Raw genomic sequence first — 27,943 nt, forward strand, 5'->3', positions numbered from 1 at the left:
GGTATAATGCCAAAACAAAAAGGACAATGTGGTCTTTTCAATCCACTGAAGCACAAAGTGGGCAGCATGTTTTTCTGCTTATTATGCTGCAGCTGTCAAAGCTGCCTCTCCAGTCCAAACTGGATTCAACTTTTTTTAACCCCTGGGTCTTAAAAACAGACCAAGCATAGGGGTGACAGAAGTAGAGCAGAACATTAGACCAATGAGTAAGAAAGAGAGGAAGTCTAAGCAGGACAGTTCAGAGATAAAGGTTAGGAAGTCTAAGGTTAGGTGAGAAAGACGGAGGAAAGAGATGCTGAGAGAAACAGGGAGAGGGGAAGAGATCCATACAAGCTGCCCAGTTTAGCTTCTGCTTAGAGAATTGAGAAACAGGAAATCAATAGTGGCGGCCACCCAGGCAGTCAAATAATGGAGGCTTTACAGCAGCACACAGCAAACGATGCCTACACATTAATAAGGAAAATGCTGTTTGAGGGAATAACGCACTATGGTATGCTGTGGGCTGGTTGTGGAATGAATCACAACATAGAACAGGTGCTGCAATAGGAAATGCAATGCAAATATCTACATTTAAAGCAAAAAATGCTCATGTTGATACTAAGTGCAAATAATTTAAACATGACAATGTGCTGTTTATACCCCATTGCTTTACCTCAGAGTGGTCTAATGCGAAATCAATATATACAAGACTGAACAGCAGAAAATGTTGCAAATAAACACTAAAGGTTGGAAAGAGGTGAACAGAAAGCTTTCAAGATATCTGCAACCCCCAGTGTAGAGTTTCCTGCAAAGTGAACTATTTTTAACAAGGGTTTAATTAGATTGATCTAGTGGGCGTTGTTTTAAATATGTGGTTGCTTTTGCAGGGATTGTTTAACCTTCATTTTTTTTCAGATTAATTTAGCTTTGTGAAACTGAGCTCATCCTCTGGCAATTTCAAACCTGCAATCCTTTACAGTCCTCTCGCTGTAATGCAGACCTCCCAATTTGTCAGTAATTCTTCATTAAAGCCTCACCCTCTCCACTGGTTTTCCTCACTCTGTTGAAGTCATCCAGTAATTGAAGAGAAGTGTGCAGTCAGCTTCCTTCTTAAAGGTCACATGGAAAAAAGATGTCCGACTGACAGTAATGGCTACACTGGGATTGGATCTTCCACCGTTGCTGCTAATTTCCTCTTAAACCTGGCCAAATGTCAGCAGTACGGCGTGTTTGAGGTTCCTGCAGCGTGGTGTCAGTTTGTGGTGGTTAAAAATGGTTGGGATGGTAATGAAGGGTGCTGGAGTGTTTAGCTATGGTATGAAAGGGGATTATGCCCTATGTGTGTCTGGGTTTCTGTTTGGTAGAGACATCCGATGGGTGATCCGATCACAAGCGGACAGCTCTCAGGTTGTGTGTTCTCACCTAGCAGCAGCATGCACCTCCACATGTTGTCTTCAGCGACCACTTAATCTGATTCCACTTCCTCGCTCTGCATGTAAATCACCAAGTACATATTGTCCGTCCAGTGTATAAATAACATACATTTTTTAATGGAAAATCATTTTTGTCAACGTTTTGTTGTGTGTGAATTTCAGTAGTTACTCTTTTCTCACATAAATCATTATTACAGAAATGTGAGATGACCCGCGAAAGAGCAATTTCCTACTTCCTGCTTTTCTCTCTCACGATTGACGGTGTTTGAGTGTAATATGTTCAGAATTTCAGTTGTATTTAATAAACATATAAACAAGGATGTTAACCTGCTGTGATTTGTGCGGGAAAGCATAAAGAAATCTACTTTTAAAAGTCTTGTGTTCAGCTCAAAGTCTTGTGTTCTGCTCACCAGCTGCTTTAGTTTTACCGTCATGTTTAGTGACTGCAGATGAAGCCCAATTTCCTGATTTTGTCGCTTCACAAAAAAAAGTATTCAAATAATAAACCAACGGGGGTCTTTTATTGTGAAGTATAGGAAATAAATGTGTTTATCCATTTCACAGCTGCTGAATAAGGAACAGATGGACACATCCCAAACAGTCACACAAGTCACTCTCAGTGGTTTCTGTGACATGAGAAATACTTTCAAAATAATATTGTTTAAAAATACAAAAGCAGCCAAAATACACACAGCCTGTGAATGGGGACATACTTCCTCTCAGGCAGGGGGCAGCAGTTGAGTAGGCAGTGCTTAATGTGGAGAAAATCACAAAGCCGTTCTCAATACTACCTGAATGTGGACACATGTGGACAGAACCACATCTGAATGTGGATTTTGACACCCCATCTCAATGCGTCCTCAGTGTCCTGAGAGTGTTTTCACTTGTAGTTAAAGCTGTCCACTTGGCTTAGGATCACTGAGACCACATGTTACTGCCAGGTCAGAACAGGGTCTGGGTTACACTCAAAGCATAATAAAGAATGCACCCAGGAGAAGCCGTGACATAGGGGATATAGGCGTCACCTAGGGCGCCAGATGTCCCAGAGGAGCTAACGTTTCATTGGTTGTTGTTTTTTTTTTTTTATTGTGGGTCATTTTAATTTAAAATTTAAAAAAAATCTCAAAGACAAAGCTATGCAGTGTTTTTCTGTAAGTAATACGCCTATATGTAATGTAAAATTAATCAGAATCATAACAGAATGGCGAGGTGCATCCATGTAATTTTGCATTGGCCCACTGCACCACGTTTTGTCATAATACTAATATAGAACTTAAACATAAGTGAACACACAACAATATGAACATTTGTATTGAAATTGTGAAGCAAGGCGGCGCCAGCTAAAATGTCGCCTAAGGCACCAAATTGGTCAGGGCCTGCAGTGAATGCATCTCAACTCATAATGTAAACAAACATACTTATTTCAACCCAAACCATGACATATTCCTGAACCTAACCATGTAGTTGCAATCCATGTTAACCACATGTTTAAAAATGTGGCCGTTTCACAACGTGCCCCGCCGATACAGGATGTGTTTAAACAAATGTCATCTGGTAAAGAATCGATTCCCTCGAAATGCAGTTGAGAATGTAGTTTAGTTGTATGGTAAGGGATGCAGCAGTAATGCTCATTTGAAAGTGATTATCAAATCATACAGTTACAGCTTATTTTTATTTTTCTTCCCAGTTGAAGCAGTTAACAGCAGCGAAGAGTCATTAATGACGAATAACTGATGCACAGCATACCTAGTACCTGCTTTTGGGTGAGATATACTGTAAATGGTCAAATCGTGATTTGATGAAATTTTTGCATTTTGTGTTTAAGATGAGCTATCACAAAACAAAAAAAGTTACCCCACTTTAGTTTGTCAATGGTCCTCCTAGAATAACTTTTTATCCACTCGGTGGCAGCAGAAACAACACTATCGTTCATTTGGAGTCAGATTTCTGGATACGTATTTAATGTTCTTCCAATATTCACTCTTTTTTAAGCTCCTAAGGTACATTTTTTTTACTTTACAGTTGCTGCTAAATGCTACACAATGTTCACCAGCTAGTCGCTAACTGTGTCTGCCATGCAACAACCCTGAATGCAGTGAGAGTGAACCAATATAACGGCCATCGTTTTTACACTAACCTCCAAAGTTTGGTTTTGGTGAAATTTCAGCAGGAATTTCTTTGTTGCCTTTTAATTTCAGGACTCATTTTCTCTGCAGCTCTCTCTCTTCTTTCTCAGTGTGAAATAATATCCAGTCCTCTTGAATAAATTAAGTGAAATTTTACCAAACCGACACAGCCTTTTAATTACAATATATAATATATTAATGGCTAAACTCATATTCTTGATACATTTGAAGCATCTCATTATTCATTTTTATTTTATTTTTTACTTAAATACAAGCTGTGTTATGAAAATCTGACGGCCGTAGTGTGTCATTTATTTGCATTATAAATGTGGAGGAAAGTCTTCTGTGCTGAAGTGGCTGTAATACATCCGATGTAATTACAAACAAGATTGCATACCGAGAAGCGCTCAACAAATTTAATAAGTGACTCTTCCATTAACACCAACGGTGCCTGGAAAATGTGACTATGACACATGAGACAGTGAAACTGATCCTGTGATTACTTTGGGCATTGTTACCTTCTAGTTAATTTACAGTTGGCCTACAGAATATGTGAGCTCATTCTTCAACTAATGTATGACTAAAACTGGTGCCTGCTTTTTAACGTAGGAACTAACACGTGAGTGCTTTCCTCATGCTTTGTACAGTACAAAATAATGGTTTCAACAGTTTTGACATGAAGGCTTAGATAGAGACAAAGTGTTTAACAAAGCATAACCCAATACAAGGATGGTGTATATAACTGATGTTAGCCAATCAAGGCGGTAAGAATGGCAGGCTTCCTTGTTTGTTGAGCTGTAAGGAGATTACTTACCACCAGCCATGACATCTTATCCCCAAATCCCTCTCTAACACTAGTAGGCAGCCTCCAGGAAACACAGATCTCATGCTCCTCGTTGCAACTCGATCCTGGCACTGTCACATTCACATAAAACACAATAGGGTGCAGACACTGACAACCAAAACCAAGACAGAGATCTTAAAAGATTATAAGAAAAAACAGTGCATTCCGGACAAATTCACAAGAATACAAAGCAGAAACATATGTACTCTTCATTAGAAATAACTGGTAGTAAAATATCTTAGTATTTTTAGAGTTATTATATACTGTATGTCAACATATAGCATGCTTTTTCACAGATAAGAACAAAGAAGGAGCCCTGAATGGATTACATCGTAACTGGATATTTGAAGTCTATTTTTCAATCAAAAATGTATCAAACAAATATCAGTGAATCAGTCTTGGAGATCTCTTGCTATACTGTCTGCATGTCAAATGACCCAATGTCGTGTCACCAAGGCTGAGAAACTGACAAAAAAACTGACAAAGGATGTAAAATGAGAATTACACAAGGACACACAGGGCAGGTTTAAAGAGATCTAAATGCTGTCTGTAACTCAGCAGGGTTGTTCAGAGTTTTAACCACCTTGACAAAGGAGAAACTTACAAAACTTATAATACAACTCTTTCCCATTAAGGTGCTAACTTCATGAGTTTTGGCTCAGTTTGTGCAAGGAGGCGGGTGAGAGATTATCCTCAGGCTGGCGGCCAGCCAACTCCAACGTTTGAAGATGCCTTTTGATCATCTCTACGTATGTTTCCTTTTTTCACAGCATTAATTAGTGCAGCCAGCCCACAAGGCTCATTGCTGCCATCAGAAGCCTCTTTAGTTAAAATTCTCCATTAGCAAGCACACATGTTCATACGCAAGCACGCATGCAAACACTCAGATTTGTTAAGTAAATGAGAGTAACTTTATAGCAGCCCTCTGTGAGCAGTAAACAGATGTTTACATCAGTATAAAAAATGAGCAGGACGTTAGGACATGGCTGAGAGCCAGCAACTTGTTGCAAGACGGCTTTGACTCCTAACCAACCTCAGCTAACACATGCATCCATTACAAATACATACTACGCAAAATATATACATATGCTCATCACCAGGCGTGAAAGTATATCACAAGCAAGTTTCAAGTCTTAATATTTAAGTCTCAGCAAGTTACTGTGACAAGAACCAAGCAAGATAAGTCATTATTCAGGTCAAGTAGGTCACAAGTCATAAAATTCTGATAATCTAACCCAGTTTGCACATTTACATCAATTAAAAGGTTTGCATCGCCTAGACTAACATGCAAATGCGTATTAGTCTGGAGCCTCTCAGTTCATTTTGGATGTTGCGTTATCAACGGTGCAGACCAAAAAGTCTCTGGATGCAATTGGATAGATCAATCACAGCAACGGAAAGATGTAGCACTACGCAACACGTGCAAGTTGAGGTGTTGCTTGGTCTGTTTTGAAGCAGGAAAAGAATATGACAGTCAGATCACAAACTTTCTCAAATTAAAGATTAGGTAAAAAGTAGACTAAAATGTGTTCATGAAAACATTTTAGGTGACAAAAAGGTAACACAGTAACATAATCTTGATTCATATTTGATTAATGCTGCCTAGTTTGACTTGCATGCGTTACACTTAATCAACAAGTTATGTTTCAAAAACAAAACATACCTTCTCAATGCAAAAAAAGAAAAATGCAAATACCAAAGTCCTTTCGAGTCATCTCTGTCAAGTCAAGATCAGTCTTTTATCAGTATCATTTAAGCAAGTCTTAAATCAGTCGCCAATCTCTGCTCATCACATGTGCGACTGCAAAATCAAATCAGAGATTATTTTATAAGGACAAAACTCTTGTCTTCTCGCAAACAATTCTTCATCTTTTCATCCATCATGTCAATAATCACTAGAAACGTTCACACTTTGTCTAATCCAGTTTATTATTTCTCGGTCAAAGAAAAAGTTGGAGAATTGAAGCATAAAGTAAAGCAATGGAAACAAAAATATATAATTTTCCACGCTCATCTTTCCATTTTAGAACCACATTACAACCAAAAATAAAGCAGCTCTACACTAAAGTGTAAATGAAAAGCAAAAAGGGGTTAAATAAGGTTTTTTTTAAGATACATAATATTCATTCATTATGCATTTCTGTTTATTCCTCCCATATTCCACCAGGAAAACATTTGGAAAGAATTTATTTGCTGATTTTAACTTTCAGTACTCTGCTTACCCCCGCTGCCACCTCTCTCCTCTACAGCAAGAAAGAGGGAGGGGGGAGACAGAGTGGTGAAATAAGGAAAAATAGAGCAATCAATAAGCGGAAAGATGAGAAAAAGAAAGGAGGAGAATGCACATGAGCTCGTCATGCTCGCTGGAAATGAAAACATGTGGCATTTAAAGGAAGGAGGGACTTTTAAGTACTTGAAACAAGTAGAAAGGTATCAAAAGTATCTGGAAGGTATTTGGAAAGGTATCAAATTACCTTTAAAATGTGGATAATTGAAATGAAGGCTGAAGACATTATGAGAAACCTGAACTATAACAACCATCACCCATCTAAAACAGGAACTAAGTTTTTGTCTAAGTGACACTCAGAATGCCATCTCAGCTTCAATCTGAACTCAAAGTGTATAATAATGGTTACTCTTTCCTCCTTGTGCTCGATGAGAACAACAGCTGAGCACATAAAACAACATAAGGGTGTGAGAGTGAGTTTGTAACAGTACAGAGATGGGACGTATAAAACGCAGACATTTCAGGTCCAGTCATAAATCATACGCAAACTTCAATGTACATTGTGTCCTGTAAATGTTGTCTTTGTACACAATCAGCACACATAATCCACATGTTGCTAAAAAAAAAACAGTGTGGAGAGGAAGTGTCTTCACATGGAAGGGCTGTTGGGGGGAATAAGGGGATAAACTGAGGACGAGAAGAGGAAGACAGAGAAAATTGTTGATTAATAAGGTCTCAATCAATCACATCCCAACTTTGAAGACGGATCTGTGTGAGATCCGAGGATAACCAGCTCTCTTCCACCAGCATCAAAAGTCCGGCTCACACTGCAAGTCCTGAATTTGGATTTACAGTATCACCTCAGGTTCATCGTCCACAATGGCCTCCTCAGCGACACAGAAACACCTTCAGAATCATCCTAACACAAAAAGGGATAAAAAGGTTTCCAGTGGAGGGGAAAAAAAGGATGCAGTTGGGCGGGAGAAGGGACGAAGATTGGGCTTCGATATCCTGATAACCTGAGGTGGATGATTAACAGGTGTTTCTAAAGGATTGGGGGAAGTGGACGGCCAGGGGGTAAGACACTGACTTCCACTGAGGCCGGCTTTCTCGGTTTGCTTCACAAAGTCCATGCTTGGCGCAGAGTACAAAGCAGCTCTGTCTGATTTTGAGGTAAAGAGCACAGTCTACAAACAGCGCCAAAGCAGAAGTATACACAAAGGGTAACCATCCTTTTCTCCTCCTTCTTGTCATACTTTGCTTTTTTTTCCTTTTTTTGAGGTAAAGAGTCCAGTCTTAAACTGACTTCCGGGGGGAAAAAACATTTGTATAAAGCATTGTATTTCTTCTCATCATCCTTTTATCCGTTCTTACACTCACACATGTAGTCAGGAGCTTGCAAAAAAAGTGAAGAAATCTTATATTTCCTTTGCTCTTTATTGTTCTGTCATTCCTGCGTTTGATTTTTTTCCAAAAGGCATCTTAGCAGCAGGGATATGATCAAGCCAACAGAAGCAGAAAAAAACAGAACATGGGTAACAGTGGGATTTAAAAAGAGCAAGCATAATTTAAGAAAAGGGTGGAGGTTTGTATCCAAAAAACAGCAAAAATCTAGAAAAACAAAATGAGAAGGAAACAAAATAGAAAATCAAATCCCTGTTGGTCTTAAGACACCGTTTGAACACCAAGATTCTTCCGAGGAGCGGCTGCTCAGGAGCATTCTTCTCCGATGCGCTGGCATGAGCGGCCCACCTTGCGGTCGAGCTTGACCATCTTTAGGACAGCCTCCTGGCGACCACGGCCCAGGTGATCAAAAAGACACTCATGCTGTTCTGGGAGCCGATGGAGCATACAGAAGACATAACCTGGAGGGTAGGTGAGGGGGGGTGGGTGCAGGAGAGGGACAGTGGTTAATTTGCCATGTTCCTAAAGTGTAAAGATATTACTGTGGCTGTACTTTAATTAACCTAAAAAAAAAACAGTTCATTAAACATTCCTCTCTACAAAAAGGCGAATTATTTGAAAACGTTTGAAACAACTTCAATGTAATCAAAAGGTAAGAAAGCAACATTATAGATGTCAATAGTTGATAAACATCTCTTTAAATTATTTTTAAATGGTCAAGGACAGATAATATTTACTGCTTTGCAACCATGCCTTTGGAAAAGGTCTTGTTACCAGAGAAGACATTCTAAGTTGATAGCTTCTTCTTTTCACGCCATTCAACAAAGGCAGACAACCCTCGTCTCTCTCATTGACTCGCTGTCTGTACTGTAGCACCCTCAACAAAAGGCCCTGCCACTGTAGGAGGCTCGTTAAGCTCAGAGAAGCTCGTTAGCTCTCATCGTCTTAAATTCATTCATTAATACACATAATAACACTGCTGGCATTCAATGAGGGGTGATTAAAAGCCCAGTTTGACAGCTGGTTGCTATGCAATTAAAACCTATGTGATTACAGCGCACACGAATGGAGTAGAGGGAGAAAGTTGTTACATTTAAGGCTTTTAACAAGGGATGGGATGTCAGACACTGCCTAAGTGTGGGAGTATGCCTTGATGACATAGTACACGTGTAGGTTTTCTCATTGTGTTGAGAACTTTAGCGCAAAATATAAACTGAAAATATTTCACATAATATTTGAGTTGGGATGTGCTTGTGATTATCATTTTGATAACTTAATTATATATAATGATGTCTCCGTATGTAATTTTGTAACGATACGATTCCATTGAAAGACGATAAATGATCATGTCGAATGATCACCCACCCCTATCTGCGGGTTACGACAGATTTTCATTACATCATTAGTCTCTTACTCTTTTACTAAAATAATAATAACTATAAGTAATAATAAGTAAAACACTTCAACAATAAACAACAAATTAAGAGAAAGGAGAGTGTAGAAGGTGGCAGAGTGTTGTAAATAATCCTGAAGACATGGGACTACACTAATCAAAGTTAGAGATAACACACCATGATTTTGTTATCCCCCAAACCCCATATAAAAAAATTAGACCTATCTCACTGATATATTTGTAACTGAACCGTGAATTGAGTTGAGTTTTAAAACATCAATAGGAGAAATTTTAGTGATTTCAGAAAGCATAACAATTCGTCTTATTCTACCTAGGAATAAGGAAAATAAGCAATTTCATCAACAGCTGAAACACACGCGCGCACGCACGCACGCACACACGCGCACACACACACACACACACACACGCGCACACACACACGTACACACAACTGAATGATGACTTACCTAACCTACAGTCGATTGATTGATTGATTATTTGATTGATTTTGACTATTAATGATATAAAATATGAAACAGCACTCTGAGTCATACAGAGTAGCAGCAGATCACAGATCAATCAATCAAATCATTTATATATTTACATACAAGTCTCACACAAACATAATACATATACAATACCTGGCATCTAAGCATTTTTTTCAAAACCTGTTTAAAACTGCTTTTGCTTCTGATTGACTTCAGTGACCCAGGTAACCTGTTCCAAAGGGTAGTTCCAGCATAAAGAAAAGACTCTTTGTTCATTCCTACTCAAAATCGTCTTAACTCTGGGCTGAACAAATTCTGTTGAGCTACCCCTGGTGGAATACCTGTGAACTTCATTTACTCTGTTTAACCATCCAACCCTCTCAAAGTGAGATGATTAAAGATTCGTACTCATGGGGAGGTCCAAAATAAGCCTAATTAACTTCTTTTGAGAGGTCTGAAGCCTATGTCTCAAATTCATTGCGTGAACATTGTGCTATGAGTCACATAGCGTAATCAAGATGAGGCTGAATCAAGGCTCCTGCTAAAATTACCTAAGCATACCTTATTTATTATAAAAATATTGTTTTTTGATCCAGAAACTTTGAGATTCTGGAGAAAAAACGGACTCTGTGATTTATTTTGGCGATTGCCTTTTGAGCCTGCCCTACACCGTATAGGTGGCAATCTAGACAGCCAAGGTAACTGACTGATTCCTTGGCTGTAATTGCAGCATCTCCAACTTGGACCTTAAAATCTGGAGCTTTTTTCAACCTGATCCTTGATCCAAATAAAATAGCTTCTGTTTTCCCTAAATGAAGTGATAAACTGCTTACATTTTTAAGTTCTGCACTAAGTGTTCTTTCAATAATGTCTTTATCCTTGTGAGAAACTACCAACGCAGAATCATCTGCGTATAAAAAAGATTACATGAACAAACCGACTTTAGATCATTTATATATAAAAGAAAGAGAAGTGGTCCCAAAACACTCCCTTGAGGAACCCCACAGTCTATGCCTTGTGGTTGAGACATTGTACCTTATACTGTATGTCCACCACTTGCATTCTATTATCCCGATAGGAGCCCACCCATTTCAATGCTAAGTCACTAAAACCCATGGCTTTCAGTTCATACAGTAAAACACAATGGTCGTATCGAAGCCCTTCTGTAGGTCTAACATGACCATGCCCCAGAAATGTCTAATTTTTTTTTAATGAAATCATTTAAAAACTGTGTGACAGAGTGAGATTTACAGAGGCCAGATTGGAACTCATAAAGTAGGTTTTGGGATGATAAGTACGTGTTAATCTGTTCAAAAATGATTGATGACTGCTCAGAATGGAGACAGGTCTATAATTGCCATGGTCCAGTTTACTCCCTTTCTTATAAAACAGAATCACTCTGGCAATCTTGAGCTCATTGGGAAAGTGCCCTTGTTCTATAGACCTGTTTACAATATGAGTGATACACAGGGTAATGGTCTCTGCAGCATCCCTCAAGAACCTGGGTGACATGGAGTCCAACCCTGTGGCTTTAGAGCCATCAAGTCTTTGGAGCGTCTCAAGAACAAGTGCCTCAGACACCTTTTCAAAAAAAGAAGCTCCTAATCTAAATCCCTAACTGAGAGTAATAGTCACACACATGACTTTTATCATATTAACTGGTCTGGCCAGGTAGATTTTCCACCAGCTTCCTTGCAAATTCTGAAAAATATTTATTGAATAATCCGCCACTATTTCCTTTTCTGATGTTGAATCATTGCCAAGATCTAGAGTGATGTTAGTGTTTTTAGTTTTCATCCTTTTACTGTAGCCCAGCTGCTCAAGAGATTTCCAAAGCATCCCTGAGTTATTTCTATGTTCTGCTATTTTCTCATTAAAATATGCCTTTCTAGTATTAAACACTAATCTGTTGACTACATTTCTTGCCTGTTTATAAACAGCCCAACACTGCTCATCCTTGTTTACTCTGAATTAATCATATTTCCTATCTCTTGCCCTAATTGCCTCAAGGATGTCATGATTTACCCAGGACTCTGTTCTCTGCTTTATTCTAATTTCTTTACATGGGGCTACTGTATCAACAGCTTCTAAAAACATCCTTCCAGTTAATTCCCAGATCAGTAACAATAGTTATGGAGAAGTTATTGTAGTATTTTTGTAGTTGTATTGTATCGCTTTCAAAGTGAAAGACAAGGCAAAGTGCCGATCAGCAATAAGGTCCTGCTGCTGTTGGATCTCTGAGGTAATTAGCTTTTTAAGTTCCCTGTGCCTTCACTCCATGTCATACTGAAACATAGTCAGATGAATATTATAGTCAATGTGTAACAGCAGAAGTCTACCAAGTGTGACAACACTGAATAAGATTCCGCCGGAGCTATATTTTCAACCCCATTTACTCGCTGAAAAGCATTTGTGCTTTCAACTCATTATCAGACCTTCTTGGCTTACACTGTGAAACATTCTGCACAACCATTAGCAAAGTAGTCTGCAATTACAGCAATAGTCAGAAATCACTATAATTGCTACCATTTCCCCTTCAGTCTGTAAAAAGTATGTTTTCATAGTAAGCATTGGACTATTAAGGATGGATGGCCCATGTATTAAGGAGCGCCTGGTGGAGAAAAAGGCAAGTCAATTTCCAATTTAGAAATGATTGTGTGGGTTTAGGCAGATGGTCTTCCAGCAGTGAAGAGATGTGACGTTTTAAGCACTTTAATTTGTATGCAAACAAGTTGATTAGCAAGCCAAGTATTGCCTTAAACTGCATTAGTGTTCGTGGTAATTGGCTTATGTTTTATGTGCAATGTGAAATATTGAGGCTCTCTGTAATGGCCCCCCTAGGTTAGCAAAAGCACTCTGGTCATCGACATTTCTGTCAACACACAAACACATGCACAGGTAGCAGATGCATTTCACTGAACTGGATGTTAAATTCACAAAACTATGACCAAGTTACCCGACATGTATTTATGTATTGAGGAAGACCAACATTAACCACTGAAAAAGTAATTTATTAGGCTCATGCAAGACAGACGGGGTCTTTAATAATATCTCCCGAGAGAATTACTCTCGAGTGTAAGTGGGCCTCTGCATGTACAGGTATTAGTGTATATCTGATCATGGGTTAAAAGATGCGTTCTAATGTATGTTTATGCGTGTAGAGTTGTATCATCGTACCACAGCGACAGGAACCCAGCTCTTGCTGAACCAGCTCCAGTTTGGTTTGGCAGCGATGGCAACGTTTGCGGCTCCGCTGTTTGGAGCCACTACGAGACAAGGATGACGATGATGCAGACAATGATGACGAAGACTCCTCAGCCTCTGGCATGTCACCCACTCTTGCTCGCTTCTCGGGTGAAGCATCACTTTCTGACTCCGAGGCTGGTGACACACATAAGCAGAAATACAAAGAAAATAAATTGCTGCAATTGCTGTGATCCATAAATGCAACTCCATAAATTATCGTTTATATTTAACATTTTTGTACAGAAGCCCTGAGAGGCAAGTGAGAAAAAAAATTCTAGTGATCCATTTTACTTTAAGTCTGATCTAACTTGTTGTCTCTCCTGTGTTGAAAAAAGGGTTTTGCCAGGAAAATCTTACAAAGTTCCTTATTTTATCCATCTTTTTAAATCTGTTAAACAGGTGGGAAAATGTATTTATGCCAGGTGTAAAAAAAAGATCACTGTGCCAGGTGCTTTATTTTTGTAAGTTGATGCAATACTCATCTTATTTTGTCCACAAGAAGCTGATGTGCCCCACTATCCCATGTTCTGTTCTAAATAAGATAAAAAGCATTCATGTTTTTTTCTCCAGGTGAGAGCTACCGCTAATGGCAGCTTAGTGCCAAATATAATGCATTTCTAGCCAAAAGAAATGTTACATAACAAACACACAATATGTACATTGTGCTTAGAGTGCATGGTCCGATTTATGGATCACTCATTTTTTTTCTCACTTGCTTCGCATGGTTTCCATTTTTTTGTGATTTTTAACAAAAGTAAGAAAATGGAGTTCCTGTATGTACTTTAATACTGTGAAAAATTGTAAGTCTGGAGCCAAACACAAAATGAAAAGTAAAACCTTGATAGCTTAGTAGCGAGTATTATACATCTTTTTTCAATTGTCTACTCTATACAATGAAATTGCACATCTGTTAACACTCTACTGATCAACAAAGGGTAATCTACTGAAGAGTTGGAGAATAATAGCAACTTCAAATATTTATCTTGGAAAGTACTTCTGCTCTACTGTATTTGAAATTAAGACGTTGTATAATCTAGGGTTCGATACTCAGAAAATAATCAATATTGAAAATATATTGCAAAAGTATCAATATTTTTGCCTTCCAAAGCGCTGTCCCGGCCTCCTCCAGTTGACGCGTAACGTCACCAAGCATCACAGCTGAAAGACAGCTACAGCTACAGCCCGCCTCTCTCTCTCCTTAATTTAACAGGATGACAATTATGTGTCTGAAAAGTTAACCAGTAACGACAAACAGCAGCTGCTATACCAACTGTATTTAATCAGCAAAGCTAATATGGTTCCAAGTCACCAGAAACACAGAAGATAAACTGAACTGTAGCTGAATACATTAGCATTTACACTGTGGATAAACCTGACTTAACAAAAACTTATTCACCAACTGAATCCAAGATTTAACCTCCTTCATGGAATCATTTAATGTCCACAGAAATCCCTGAGCTATACAACACAATAAAACCAACAAGAGAATTTGAAAACATTTGTCATATTTATATAAACCCTACAGTTATGCCTTTTCTTTCTTATTTTCACCACGTCAGACAACTTTTGTTCTGTTGTTATTGATTTTGTTTGTATTGTTGTCTTTATTTCAAAAAATATTTTTTGTAATTTTTCTCCCTGTGGTATCAAAAATGATTAAAAAAAATTGGTATCGACTTTAAAAATTCTAGTATCGTGGCGACCCTAGTATGATCCAAGATATTTGTTCTATGCTGTGAATATCGTTGTTTATCATTTCACAGTTACAAGGAATTATATTTTTATTGTTATTCTAGCATCATCATGTGGCAGTATTTATCGAAATATCCTCTTTTGAATATCAGCTTTTCAGATATACAGAATTTGGGCAACAGGCAGCTATTGATTGAAATTGTCCCGGACAATATAAAAATAAATGACGTGCATGAATAAATAATTTATGCCTAGTCTCACCAGGAGGTATTATATGACTGTACGTATATCAAATGATAAAACAATAAAGCCAGATGCATGTGAAAGTTAATCAGCCTGCAATAAATGGTTTTAAATATTTATCTACTGATATACTATACTTTATTAACCCCTAACACATATAATAATCCAAAAAAACATTGAGATCTCTGTGTTCAGGACAAAAGCTTTGACTAGAATTTTAACAGAAAACGTAGGACCTCCAATAATGAGATAAACAACTTTCATTTGATATAAACTAGGAGATAACAGATGATGGCATGCTAGAACAAAAACATCTCTTTGTGTTAAATAAAAAGGTACTTTGGAGATTAATGGTGCTCCTGCATTCTATTAGATTCAACCCAGCACCTGAGACAGGGAGGGCATGCAGTGAGTTCCACTGGTTGGCTAGAATTTCAACTCAGCTTTTCTCATCAATCCTGCAGACTTTTTCCCTGGCCTGGCCGAATGCTGATCAGCGCTCAATAAATCTCTGAGAACTAGGCCAGGCTGAGCAGCCAGATCCCTTAGTCCTACCCCATCGATCCCTATATGTGCGGGAGCATGTGTGTCTGTACATGTGCAAGTGCATGTGTCCCTGCCTTTTGTTATCCTGCTAAATCTCTGTGGCCAATTTACACCGGCTGAAACCTCAGAAACTTGCCATTTTTATTTTATTTTTTTTAAAGAAAAGGAAAATACATTTGAACTATGATCTGATTTAAAAGTGTAATAGGTTGCACAAAAGCGTATCCCGGCTTTAAACTGAAATATGTTTGGAGACTGTAAAAGGGGGAACGTCAACTCAGCCACAGCGCAAGTCTTAAATGATGCCGTGTGTGCATGTGTGGGCCCACATGATCCCGCTGCATTAGACAAGGGATTGACATGTTCTCACACCATTGCTGAACCTTGTCTACTCTGCAGTTGTCTTAATGCAACGGGCGAGTTCCCATGTGTGTGTGCAGCAGGTTGTGTCCCCTGAAAGCTCAATAAATTAAATGTAATGCTACGGTCTGCTAGTGGGTCCCCCACTCCAATATCTTACATGGATATGACAAGCACACAGTGCAAAACACAATAATGGACATTGCAATGGTAGAGCTGAGACCTACCTGACTCGAAGGAGCGTTTTGTTGGAGTGGAGATTGAACTGAATGCGGTGTCTGTGCTGGATACTTCTGAAAGACAGTTACAGTGAGAAAAGGGAAGAGAAAACGAGAAAGTTAAATGAAAGAAAAGAGAGGAACATAAGGACATTAGTTTCTTGTAAGATTTTGTTGTAATTCCTCTCATATACGTGTAAAAAACAAATCAAATGTCTCCTTGCTGTATTGATTTAGAACAGAGCAATAAATATTTCGACAATAAATTATCTAAAATAAAGGATACAATAGCAAACTGCGTAAAAGTCTTCACACTTGCGCACACACACACTGCAGAAACACAAAAGACCAAATATGGAAGCCAAACAACTGTATAACACGCTGTGAGCTTCTGTTTTTTTTCTTTCACAGAGGCTGTGGTGAATATGAAGGGGACAGAGCAGTGAGCATGTGTGCACACTGAAGCTAGCCAAGAGAAGGCTGACTCTAGTTGAAGAAAAAAAGACAACATCTACTTGATAGTGTCGGAAAGTTGGTTTAAAACATTTAGATGTGCAATTTAGTCTTCTGTACATATTTTAGCTTTTGTAGTATATTATTAAATAAAAATACATTGCAACTCATACATCATACTTCAACTTTTTCTGGAATAGTAATATTAAACATTTCCTTAGGTAATACAGTGGTATTAATTACTCAGGAATATTAATGCATAGAATTTCTAGAGTCCTGTAATCCTGTCCTACTGAGTATTTTCTCATTTAATTCGAAACTTTAGTGCAAAATATAAACTCAAAATATTTCACATCAGATTTTCTGAGAAATTTGAGTTAGTATGTACTTGTTATTATCAATTTAGAGGGTGTAAATGTGTGTCACTAAATTTGGGAAAAATGTAAGGTTCCAATTAATATTTACTGCAATTATCAATGACTTACAATTGTGAAAATAGTTAATGAAGTCGTTAACTTTTTATAAAAGTTATGTATCTCTGCATCGAGCTGGTACTCTTTATGTGCTTCTGACCGACAACCATCAGAGCCGAGGAGTCTCTGACACTGTCAACTCCGATCAAGATTCTGTTATTGAAGTGTTTTCAGAAACATATTTTAGTGAACTATTTAGATGTAAAATGAGAAAGTTTGTCCAGCTGATGGGCGGGGCTTGGTTTTTGGTTTGACTTGGTCACAGGCGCAGTGGAATCGAGTAGGTGACTATAGGAGCACACAGAGAGAGGCAGTTTGATCCAGAGCTGATGCAGTGGTACATAACTTTTTTACAGATCATCTGTCTCAGTGCTGTCAGTAGTGTCAATTTCAGTAAATATGAAAAAAATATATTTTTCATAAAAAGTTACCGACTTCAGCTTTAAGCTCTAGTAACATAATACATGTAAGCTTTAAGCATGAGTCCAAAATTACAGCAGAGGCTGATGGTCATTCAGTCATTCATTGTATTATTTATTGGTCAGGCTCCGTCGTATCTTAAAGAGCTCATAGTACCGTATCACCCAACTAGATCGCTGCGCTCTGAGAATGCAGGGCTACTCGTCGTTCCTAGAGTCTCCAAAAGTAGAATGGGAGGCAGAGCCTTCAGCTATCAAGCTCCTCTCCTGTGGAACAAACTCCCAAATGTTATTCGGGAGGCAGACACTGTCCCCTTATTTAAAAGTAAAATTAAAACTTTCCTTTTTGATAAAGCTTACAGCTAGGGCTTACGATGAGACTTTATTCTGCTTAATTATGCTGCTATAGGCCTAGTCTGCCAGGGATAATACTTTTCCTGATACTCTGAGCTTCTCTCCCCTCTGTCTGAATCATTCATGTCTCATCAATGCATGTTACTGATTCAGCATCTTCCCCGGAGCTGTTTGTGCTTTGTCGTCTCGCAGGTCTCTGCTGATCGTGGTGGTGCTTGCTGCCGTGGTCCTACATGACGCTTCCTGCTGCTATTGTCACTGTTACTTATATATACTATCACTAGTTTAATAAACTATAAAATGTGTAGCTGTATCGTAGCTGCTATTGCCACTACTCATCATTGATCATGTTTGCCACCATAATTACTATCATTTTCATATTCTATCACCTTAGCTGTGCTTGTTTCTACTATTCTGCTGTATTAACTGCCTTAACATATACGTTATATTCACATTACTATAAATATTATAGTTACTGTTAGGCTTTGCTTGCATCTCTGGAAGTGTGTCTGTCTGTCTCTCTCTCTCTGTCCATCTGTGTGTCTTTTCTCTCTTTCTCTCTCCTTTTCTTCCTCCCCAACCGGTCAAGACAGATGGCCGTCCTCCACAGAGCTGGGTCTGTCTGACGTCCCTGCCTGTTATAGGGAAGGTTTTCGTTGCCACTGTACTCTACAGAGGAATTGTTGGGTCTATGTAAATCATAAATAAGTAATTGAGTGTGGTCTTTACCTACTCTGTAAAGTGTCCTGAGATAACTTTTGTTATGATTCGACACTATAAATAAAATTGAATTGAATTGTATGAGGTTATTTACTAAACTTTATGGTGGATGAATGAACCAACATTTTTTCAAGTTCAAATTTCCTAGCCACTTTTTTTGTCCTGTCCTGGATCGGCCTCCACAAATAACCTTGTCATTGTACAGCAATGACCAATGAACTGCCAGTTGTAGGTGTCCTCTTAAAACCTTCACTTCTTTCCTATTATTCTCTCTATCTGTGCCATGAGGACAAATATAGCCAGGGCAGGGGCACTGCAGCTGCTGCTGGTAGAAACTAGTAGCAGTCTTCTGCAGAAAAATGCCCTAGACTAAAAGCTACATGACTCTGGTTTTGACGACTAAAATTAGGGATTGTGCATCAAAACTGTTTTAAATTTGCAGAATTAGGCATACATTACGTCAATGTGTAAGGCAAGCATTGCAAACTAAATAGACCACATTACATTTAAGCTCGTACAGATTTGAATAAAAAGGGAGCAGAAATGGAGTTGATCATCAGAAATAACAGAGGCCCTAGCCCTAAACCATTTGAGCTGAATGCTGAAAACCTGATAACATTTTATTTCTTACTGATTAACTGCTGTCTTACCGTCCTGAGCAGGTAGAGACGATGCTCCCGTCTCTCCTGGCGAAGGGTCTTCTGATGTGTTTGACATCAGTGACTGATTAATGCTGCTGTTTGTTTCATTACAGAAGACGTCTGCTTGGCTGCTGCTGGAGCCCGAGGAGGCCTTTGGGGCACAATCATCATCTGGTTGTTTCTCCTGAATGTCTATGAAAATAAGTCAAATGATGAGACATGTATGTGCATCTGTGAAACATGTTTGAATGTAGGCTACTTATCAGATGCCTCTTTGGATGATGCATTTAGAAGCTGCGGTACACTAACACATTTCTGTTTAAATCTTATGTAAATAGACAGCTTTCTACATATATCTCTGGCACTGCCCTTGTCAGAGGATAAACTAACGTGAACTGAGTGAAAGGGGAATTGGGCAAAATGTCCCCACTTAAAGGCAATAAAGAGTACTGAAAAAGAAAGTAAGTTGCATCTTACCTGCATAACATTTTGAGCAGAGATTCATAGTTTTGCTCGACCTGAGGAAAGGAGCAAAAGAAAAGCAAATGAGTTCATCAAATAGCTTGTATAAGAGTTTCTGATGGGTATCCACAGCAACAACATATTGCTCATTATCCCATGTTTCTTGGTAGGAAAATGTCAAGATGAAGACTGTGGTCCAGTGGTACAGTACTCAATGATTCACTCAATTGAAAGCTGCCATGCTATTAATAAGGCTGCCAAGGTCTAGCTAGGATGCTAAATCAACTGAGATTGTCACTTTAGATGAGATCCATTTCTGCACATCTTGAAACATATACAGGAATATTAAATATATGAAATCAGGAACTTATTTTAGGAATTTAAACTATATATATATATAAACATTCAATCAGATGAGAATAATTGCTTCAGCGAACAAGCACACAAATGCTAACAGAAAATGTAAAGCAACAGAGAGTCATAATAAACTTGTGGTTGGGGAATAGTCCAGTGTCTCCTACATGGTAAAGATCCAGATAGTGTTCTTAGGGGTTGGTTGACCAAACTAGAACTTAAAGCAGGTAAATACTATACTTCCTTCACTCCTAATCAGGTGACTAGAAACACCACTCGAGATGGATGTCTCTAGTTGTGTTTCCATTGAGTTAACAGACAAATTTCAAGCAAACTTTTGAAATGTCACAAAAAAAGAAAGGCAAATTAGATGATGTTCCATCACCTGGTTTGTAGCATACAAACTAGGCTACAGCGTAGTTGTCAGAAGGTGGCGCTATAGGCTACACATGGCTGTTATCCACCAGTAAAAGTAGAAGAAGTAGAGGTTGCTAACCGGAATAGCAAAACAAGTCGCCTTGGCCATCTAACCCATATGAGAGAAAAGTGGAGAGAGGTCTTCGGGAATTTGTTTCAATTGGGCAAGTTTTAGTTGTTATTTCATGTCAGCTACCATTAGCCATGTTTCATGCTGTCTGGAGCCCGAAACACATTATGGGAACATCTAAAAAGACACAGACAGCGGAACCAGCTTAACTCAAACTCAAGTTTTATCAAATTTTTCTAAAGCAAAAGCTACTTCAAAATATGCATAAAAATAATTTTATGACTATTTACTTAGATCTGTCAGGAATATGATTTTACCTATGGTAAGGCGGGCCATGTGGTCAAAATCTTCTGTCCCAAGTTAGATAATTTCAATACTCCACAATATCACCATATAGCATGTTTTCTGGTAATTTAATACATAAATGAATAGTCTACTGTATATGAAATAACCACATGGTAAGGCATATTTTTGTATACTCCTGTGTGAATTTAATACATAAAAAATGAAAAATACTGAGTATTTTCTCATTGAATGAAGATCTTTAGTGCAAAATATAAACTTGAAATATTTTGCATCAGATTTTCTGAGAAATTTAAGTTAGTTCATGCTAATTATTATCAATTTAGCTGACGCAATATTTTATCACTATATCTCGATATAGGATCTCATCACGATTTGATTCCATTGAAATGATTGAATTATCATCATGATTTAACCTACCGTACAGTCATGGGTAGTAGTGAATATATAACCTAATTAAATAGTTAAAAGTAATGATCAGTTGTCTCTGACTAACAAACACTGATTCTGTACAATGTAGTCGTGGTGGGCCAAGCTGGCTCAGCTTTGCAAAAAGTTTCAATTCCAAACCTCATTAACTTGCCCTTTTTACCAGCTAAAAACACTTCTAAAACACACTTTTCCTCTTCCTAATCATGGATTAAGGTCTTCAATGAAGCTTTGCTGATTTCAGTGGCACAACTCTATCACAACAGATGGCTCTAGCTTTCCTCTGACAGGGCTACTCTCATTTCCTCTCTAGCCCGTGCCCTTACTGTCTTCGCACTGAGCGTGACGGTCGCTGCTATCAGTCACATTCTATTTATTTTGGGTGCTTCGCTGCACACCTTTGTCCTCGTTTCTAAATGTAGGGTCAGCCGCAGTCAACCTGAGGGCTGTCTGTCAGTCTGCCGGTGTGTGGTCTTGGTTTTAGAAGAGAAAGGAGAAAGCAAGAAGTAAGGATAGGGGAGGAACCTCATCATGAGACTGGGGTAGGGAGGAAGCCGATACTGGGTAAACAACGAGTCATATCCTGTTGTTAAACCTTATAAATCAGAGGTAATCAAATGTTAAATTAAAGAACTAAAATGGTGAGAAGAAATAAGGGGGAAAAAAACAAGCATGAAAGAAACAGCTGCTTGTTTGTTAGGCTGAGTGAAGTTTGAACAGAGTGCGTACAATCTGTTTATCTCATAGTTGGCCCACTGCTGTTACTAATGAGAATATCTGATTGGAAAAGACAGGAAGATGGGCTCCGTCACCTTGGTGATGCAGTTTGAGTGACACAGTGTAGCGAAGGCTGGGGTGGGTGATGAATGTTATTGAGGGAATTCAGTTTAATTAATTACTATTAGCAGTAAAGTATAAAATCCATAAATACAGATAGACGTCTGTGAATGGAGGGGATTCATAGACATTTTGTCGCCTACACACATAGCTGAATTACTTATTAGACAATGATATATCAAAAGGGGAATAAAATAGCAACAAAGAAGGGCTCATATGTGTTTTATGTTACATGAGGAGGACATATTATACATTGCCACCTGGAACATGTCAAGTAGCTTCAACAGAAAGTGTAAGGGCAAAATGGCAACTTTAACGTGAAAAACCCATGCAGTCAATACTACTTATAAAAAAAAATGTTTTAGTATGAACAGCAATATAGAGATAATTTATTAACAAGGCTGATTGATAATGCAACTGTTGGACTAATGCAGCAATGTGTTATAGCCTTGGCAAAATAAATCTTCATTATGAATCAGAATAACACATTTTGTGTTAAGATGAAATAATTATAATAGGTTCGTACTGTAGTAACACAGGTTTTAGAAATCATTTTCTTTCACAGTGTACTTTAAAGAGGAAACACTGCACGTGATGTAAAGGGTATTCTGAGGTGAACCACAGTCATTGCCGCGCTACCAAATTAGCTACAATCTAAATTCCAATTTTACTCAAGCCCTCTGCAGCAAGATCATTAAGAGACGCAGATAGCCTCTCTGATACCACAGGGTGAATAAGCATTTCCTTTCCCCTTCTATCTTTGCCTTCACTGTCAAAGATTACTTTGAGATAATCAAGCCTTCTGTTCTCACACACAGGGAGAAATAACAAAAGGAAGAACAAGCACGAACTTCTCGCTAAATGCCGGATACAATTACAGTTTATGAGCCACGGAGAACCAATCACAACCATACATGGTTCCCCTGAAGGTGCCTCTTTAAACAAGTTTGAGGAAGAAAGAGACATGTGGAAGTCAAAAAGAGACACAGAAGGAGTGAGTGCTCTGATGCTATAATACAGCCTGAAGGAACTTGTTTTTCAAATGTTGTCATACGCACGGTGACAAATCTGGAGCATCCAAAACAACTCACCGGTGATTCCAACAGATTTTTTCCCAACCTAAACCCAACAACATAATGCAATTGCCCTCCTGTCCTATTGGTGATCCAACGACTAGAGATGCACCAATTGAGTTTTTTCCGATCTAATCCGATACCTGGGCTGAGCATATCGGCTGACCCGATACTATTGTTGAATGAATGAGCCGTATACCTTGACATGTGAGTGAAAGCATCAGGCTTGACATAAACATTTAACCTTGTTAAAAAAAAAAAGTAACAAATTAACATGGATATAAATGTACTTAATATTATTTATTAACAAATAAAGTGTACATTAGCAGCAAAAAGAAATAAATAACACTTGCATGTAAAGTGCACTGCAAACAGATATTTTAAAATGTAATATAAAACCCTAAACCGTGTTGCAAACATAGAATTGAAGTGACTAGATCGCTGTAACTGAATGGCTGTGGATGACACTAATAATAAAATAAATGACTGGATCGGAATGCTGGATCGGCCTCATTCATCTGATATATCCTGTGTATACAGTATATCTGTGACCCATAAGTTTCTGAAGAGCCGAAGTGAAGCTCGATGTCAGTGGCAAAGTGTTGGTGTGTGGGGGGAGCTGAGGAGGGCCAAACATGCCTACGGTCTCTTCCAGCCACCTCTAATGGCACCCACTAGCCAATCAAACCAGCCACGCTCTTTATTATGCAGTACATCAAGCATTAATATAATTTAAAAGGGTGAGTTATATTCCATTATAAAACGTCAGTAAATTGAGAACAATATTACTATTATCTTGTAAAAAAGTTTGTCCAGTAAACATCATTAATCTAATCAACTAATTAATTTATATAAGTAATTGTTGCAGATGAATTTTATGGCAATCAACCAATTTATAAATCAACTAATACGCTCATGTTTTATAGTTTGATGCTATAGAGGAAATAAATTCCTCAAATCTACTTTTACCACAGAAGTGGACCTTTTTCTTATCTTCAGTGGGGGGAGACGCATCTTAAAATCAGAGTTGACTCATAATCAGGCAGTATTGTCACTGACGTCAGTTCTGATTAATTGAGTTTAAAGTCTCTCTCACGTCGCGTCTTGTTAGTTACACATCCTCAATTAACAATTTAATCAAAGCAACACTCAAAACTACTGCATATGGAAATAATCTTGCATTAGAGACTGGGTAAATGCTGAGTAACATAAAATTAAAGTGTAGTGGAATAAAAGTGAGTGAATGTCCATGTCAAAGCTGTGACCTGTCTCAAATGGGCAAAATAACTGTGGATTTGTTAAGATGTGGAAAATTTGAGGAAATAAAGTGTTATAACTGGCTGTTTTGAATGTGAAGGACGTTTAATGTTTTTTTTTAAAAAAGATATCTTGTAGGCAAATGTGAAAACTTTTAATACGCAGTTCTGATACTGTAACAAGATGCAGAGATGCCATTGTATTGGTGCAGACAGATATTTGGAGCTCCGGTAAACAATGATCCAATGCATCATCACAAATACTCTCTCCGGTATTGAGATCTGGTGATTGACATGGCAATAGTTTTTGTTTCACATAACCGCCAACATCCAATCAGATAACCTCTTAAAATATTCAAACTGAATATTTTAGGGCAGCTCCTGTAGCTTATATTAGGGCTGGGCGATATGACGTTGTATACTGTCAAAACACTGTTAAAATGTCTATCGTATATATTTTTCTACAAACGTTTCTATTGCCATGTCGATAGAACAGCACCCAAACTGCATTACAGCTAGGGTTGGGCACCGAAAAGCGGTTATAAATAGGAACCGATCCTTTTTTTCCGTTCTTAAACGTCCACACTACTTTGTTTATATTACTCCGACCGGCACACGGAGACTCCACGCTCGAGCGATGAACGTCACTCACTCAACATGGATGGCAGAAAACGCCGCTCGAAAAGTCTGGCTTCATTTTATTTTGAAAAAAGATGGATTAGCACAGTGCAACATATGTGGAAACTAGTCACTGCCAAAGGAGGGTGCACGACAAACATGGCAACACACCTTCGCCTGCATGGTATCATAATGTAGGAGGCGTGTACTGTGTTTGAGTCGTTGTGTCAAATCTCCTGCTCCAGCCGCTTCCTCTACTTCAGACAGTCAACCTTCCTCATTTCAAAGGGAATCAGGTACGTGACAATGATGGATGTCTTATATTTTTAACAGACTAGCTGAAGTTGTAGTCTAACTTTTGTTATTGCTAAAACGGTGTCAAATCTGTTAACAGTTGTCGAACGCTCGCTCAGTCAGGCTAACAACGTGACACCGTGTCCGTGACCCCATTCAACCCAGTGAGCGTGTGTTCTCCACAGCAGTCTCATCAGTCTGTAGCCTAATAGACCTGTTAATTAACATTTCGACTAAATTGGCATTGATTGGTAACGGGAACACATAAAAAACCTCAGGATCTTTTGGATTTATATGACTTTGTTAACACGCGTCCCCATACAATTGACATCATTAATTGTTCTCATTAGAGATGCACAATAATATCGGCAAGCTATCAGTATTGGCCGATACTAATTTAAAATGGATATCGGACAACACAACGATAAAATGAACCGATAAATAAATAAACCGCTGCTGTGTTGATTAAATCAGATTAAATGCTCAACAGAAAGAGCATGATGTGTAGAACCTTACATGTCACCTGCGTCAAAAAAGGAATTGTCAGAAATGAATACGGCATGTTTTACTTAATGCAAGTATTTCCTTATTTTGAACAACGAACAAATATTTCATAATTTTAAGCTTTGTATTTTACCAAATGAGTTGTAAAATTTCAGCATATCTGCAAAAAAATCAATATTGTGCATCCCTGGTTCTCATGGATGATTAATGTGTTTTAGAAAACTAAAACAAACATACTGTATCGATGTGTGCAACTATGTGTCAGTCTATTATCACACATCCTGCTTTACGACCAGTATCAACTTCTAGGAACTGAAAACATCAGTTCCTAGAAGACTATTATCTTGTAAAAAGTTTGTCCAGTAAACATCATTAATCTAATCAACTAATTTATAGAAGTAATTGTTGCAGAAGAATTTTCTGGCAATCAACTAATAGCATTGTTAAACCAGATTATGGTTTAACAATGCTTAATTTATTAACAGAAACACATAAAACCTCACAATATCTTGGATTCATGACTTTGTTGAGCTGGGGAAAGTTAACATCTGTCCCAATATACTTGACATGATTAAATGTTCTCATTAGGGATGCACCATAATATCGGCAAGCTACCAGTATCGGCAGATAATGACTTTGAAATCGGATATCTGATAACACTACGATATAATAAACTGATAAATAGATAGACTGCTGCTGCCTTGATTAAATCAGATTGATTAAATGCTCTCATGGATGATTATGGTGATTAATGTGTTTAGGAAAACTTAAACAGATGTACTCTGTGAATGTGTGCAACTATATGTCAGCATATTATCATAAAAAAACGTTAAAAAGGGGGGTAGACATTTTGCTTCTTAGACTTTGACTACCGCAGGGAAATTGAATTTCCAGCAGCCTACAAAACACTTGTAAACTCTTAGTTAAATATAGCATGTAAACAATAGACAGTAAACAATATACTCTTAGTAAAGTATATAAAGTAAAGAGAAGAATACAAGTAAAATAAAATTCAAGGAAAAATCAGATAAGCTAAGTGTGAGATAAAAAAATGTATGAGTGTATATGGCAGAAGAATAATATATATATATTCTGCTTTATAGCTAGTGTGAACTGGTAAACTCATTAGCTCCTCGTTTCCACCCAGGTCCAGTTAATGCTTTAACAACTGCCCTGTGTGGTATATCTCTAACTAAACGCTTCATTTGTGAACACAATACTTCAAAGCTATGCGCTGTCACGTTACCTGGCTTGTCCCACACCTCTGCCTCTACAGGAGACGGTTACCGAAGCCAGCTGGTGTTAGCCGACAGCTAATGCTACAAAACAATGCGGAGGGGGTGATAACAAGAAGAGCAGCTCATCCCTGTTTGAGCTGCTAACAGGCTAGTGGCTAGCGACTCTGCTAGCTGTTGGCAGAGAAAGAAAAGCATCTGCAAGTAAGACATTTGAGAGTTGTTTTGTTTTGTTGTTTTTGCCTTACCCCCAGAAACCACAGGGGCAGCGCGGGGGTACAACGTTCACGTTACTCGGAGGCTTGCTGCCTTCGCTACCCGTGTCCCCCATGTCGATGTTCCGCGTGAGGCTCTCCGTGTAGCAGGTGAATCCGGGGATGGAGTGAGGGCCTCGTATTTGTAGTTTAGATCCCCCTGGCTTTGACAGAACACAAGAGTCAATACCCCTGGTCAGATTATCCTTCAGTTTCACTAGGCGAGGAACGACTTTGCCGACACGAGCGGCCACTGACTGACGTAAAATCAAAACAGTTGAAATCGTCGTTGAAACAGTGGAGCCGTCAAAAGCTCAACGACGGGCAGAGCCACCGGGGAGTCCTGGGCCGATCAGCTGGAGTGAGGAGCGAACCACCGCCGGAGAGGAGAGGGGTGTCGTTAACTGGGCTGCCAAAAGTTAAACTCATATGCGACAGAAAGTGACAAAACAAAAATACAGTTTCTCATTTTAAATATCTTACACGTTAAAAATAAAGTAAATAGTTTATTTTAGGCGGTCGATTGTGTACTTGAGTTAACATGGTATGATCCGTACAAAACTATCTTCCAACAACTA

At 38.4% G+C, this 27,943-nt stretch overlaps 1 protein-coding gene across 1 annotated transcript; it reads right to left on the reverse strand.

Annotated features, from left to right (window-relative positions):
- Positions 1-6,322: 6,322 nt before the first annotated feature.
- LOC310949961 (AN1-type zinc finger protein 3 homolog) lies at positions 6,323-27,710 on the reverse strand. The gene is made up of 6 exons (XM_083917591.1): positions 27,360-27,710; positions 19,737-19,777; positions 19,269-19,451; positions 16,209-16,274; positions 13,072-13,275; positions 6,323-8,474 (listed from the first exon to the last, which is right to left on the reverse strand). The coding sequence occupies exons 1-6, from the start codon at positions 27,440-27,442 to the stop codon at positions 8,320-8,322; spliced, it is 732 nt and encodes a 243-aa protein (XP_083773717.1). The 5' UTR covers positions 27,443-27,710; the 3' UTR covers positions 6,323-8,319.
- Positions 27,711-27,943: the final 233 nt, after the last annotated feature.

This window comes from Echiichthys vipera, assembly GCF_963691815.1.
Source record: "Echiichthys vipera genome assembly, chromosome: 1".
In the NCBI taxonomy this organism is placed as follows: Eukaryota; Metazoa; Chordata; class Actinopteri; order Perciformes; family Trachinidae; genus Echiichthys; species Echiichthys vipera.

Coding starts and splice junctions, on each gene's coding strand:
- LOC310949961 (XM_083917591.1), bottom strand. CDS start 27,442: ATGGGGGACACGGGTAGCGAAGGCAGCAAGCCTCCGAGTAACGTGAAC. Junction 19,778..27,359: donor TGCCCCTGTGGTTTCTGGGG/GTAAGGCAAAAA, acceptor TCCTTTCCTCAG/GTCGAGCAAAACTATGAATC. Junction 16,275..19,268: donor GTCTCTACCTGCTCAGGACG/GTAAGACAGCAG, acceptor ACTGTCTTTCAG/AAGTATCCAGCACAGACACC.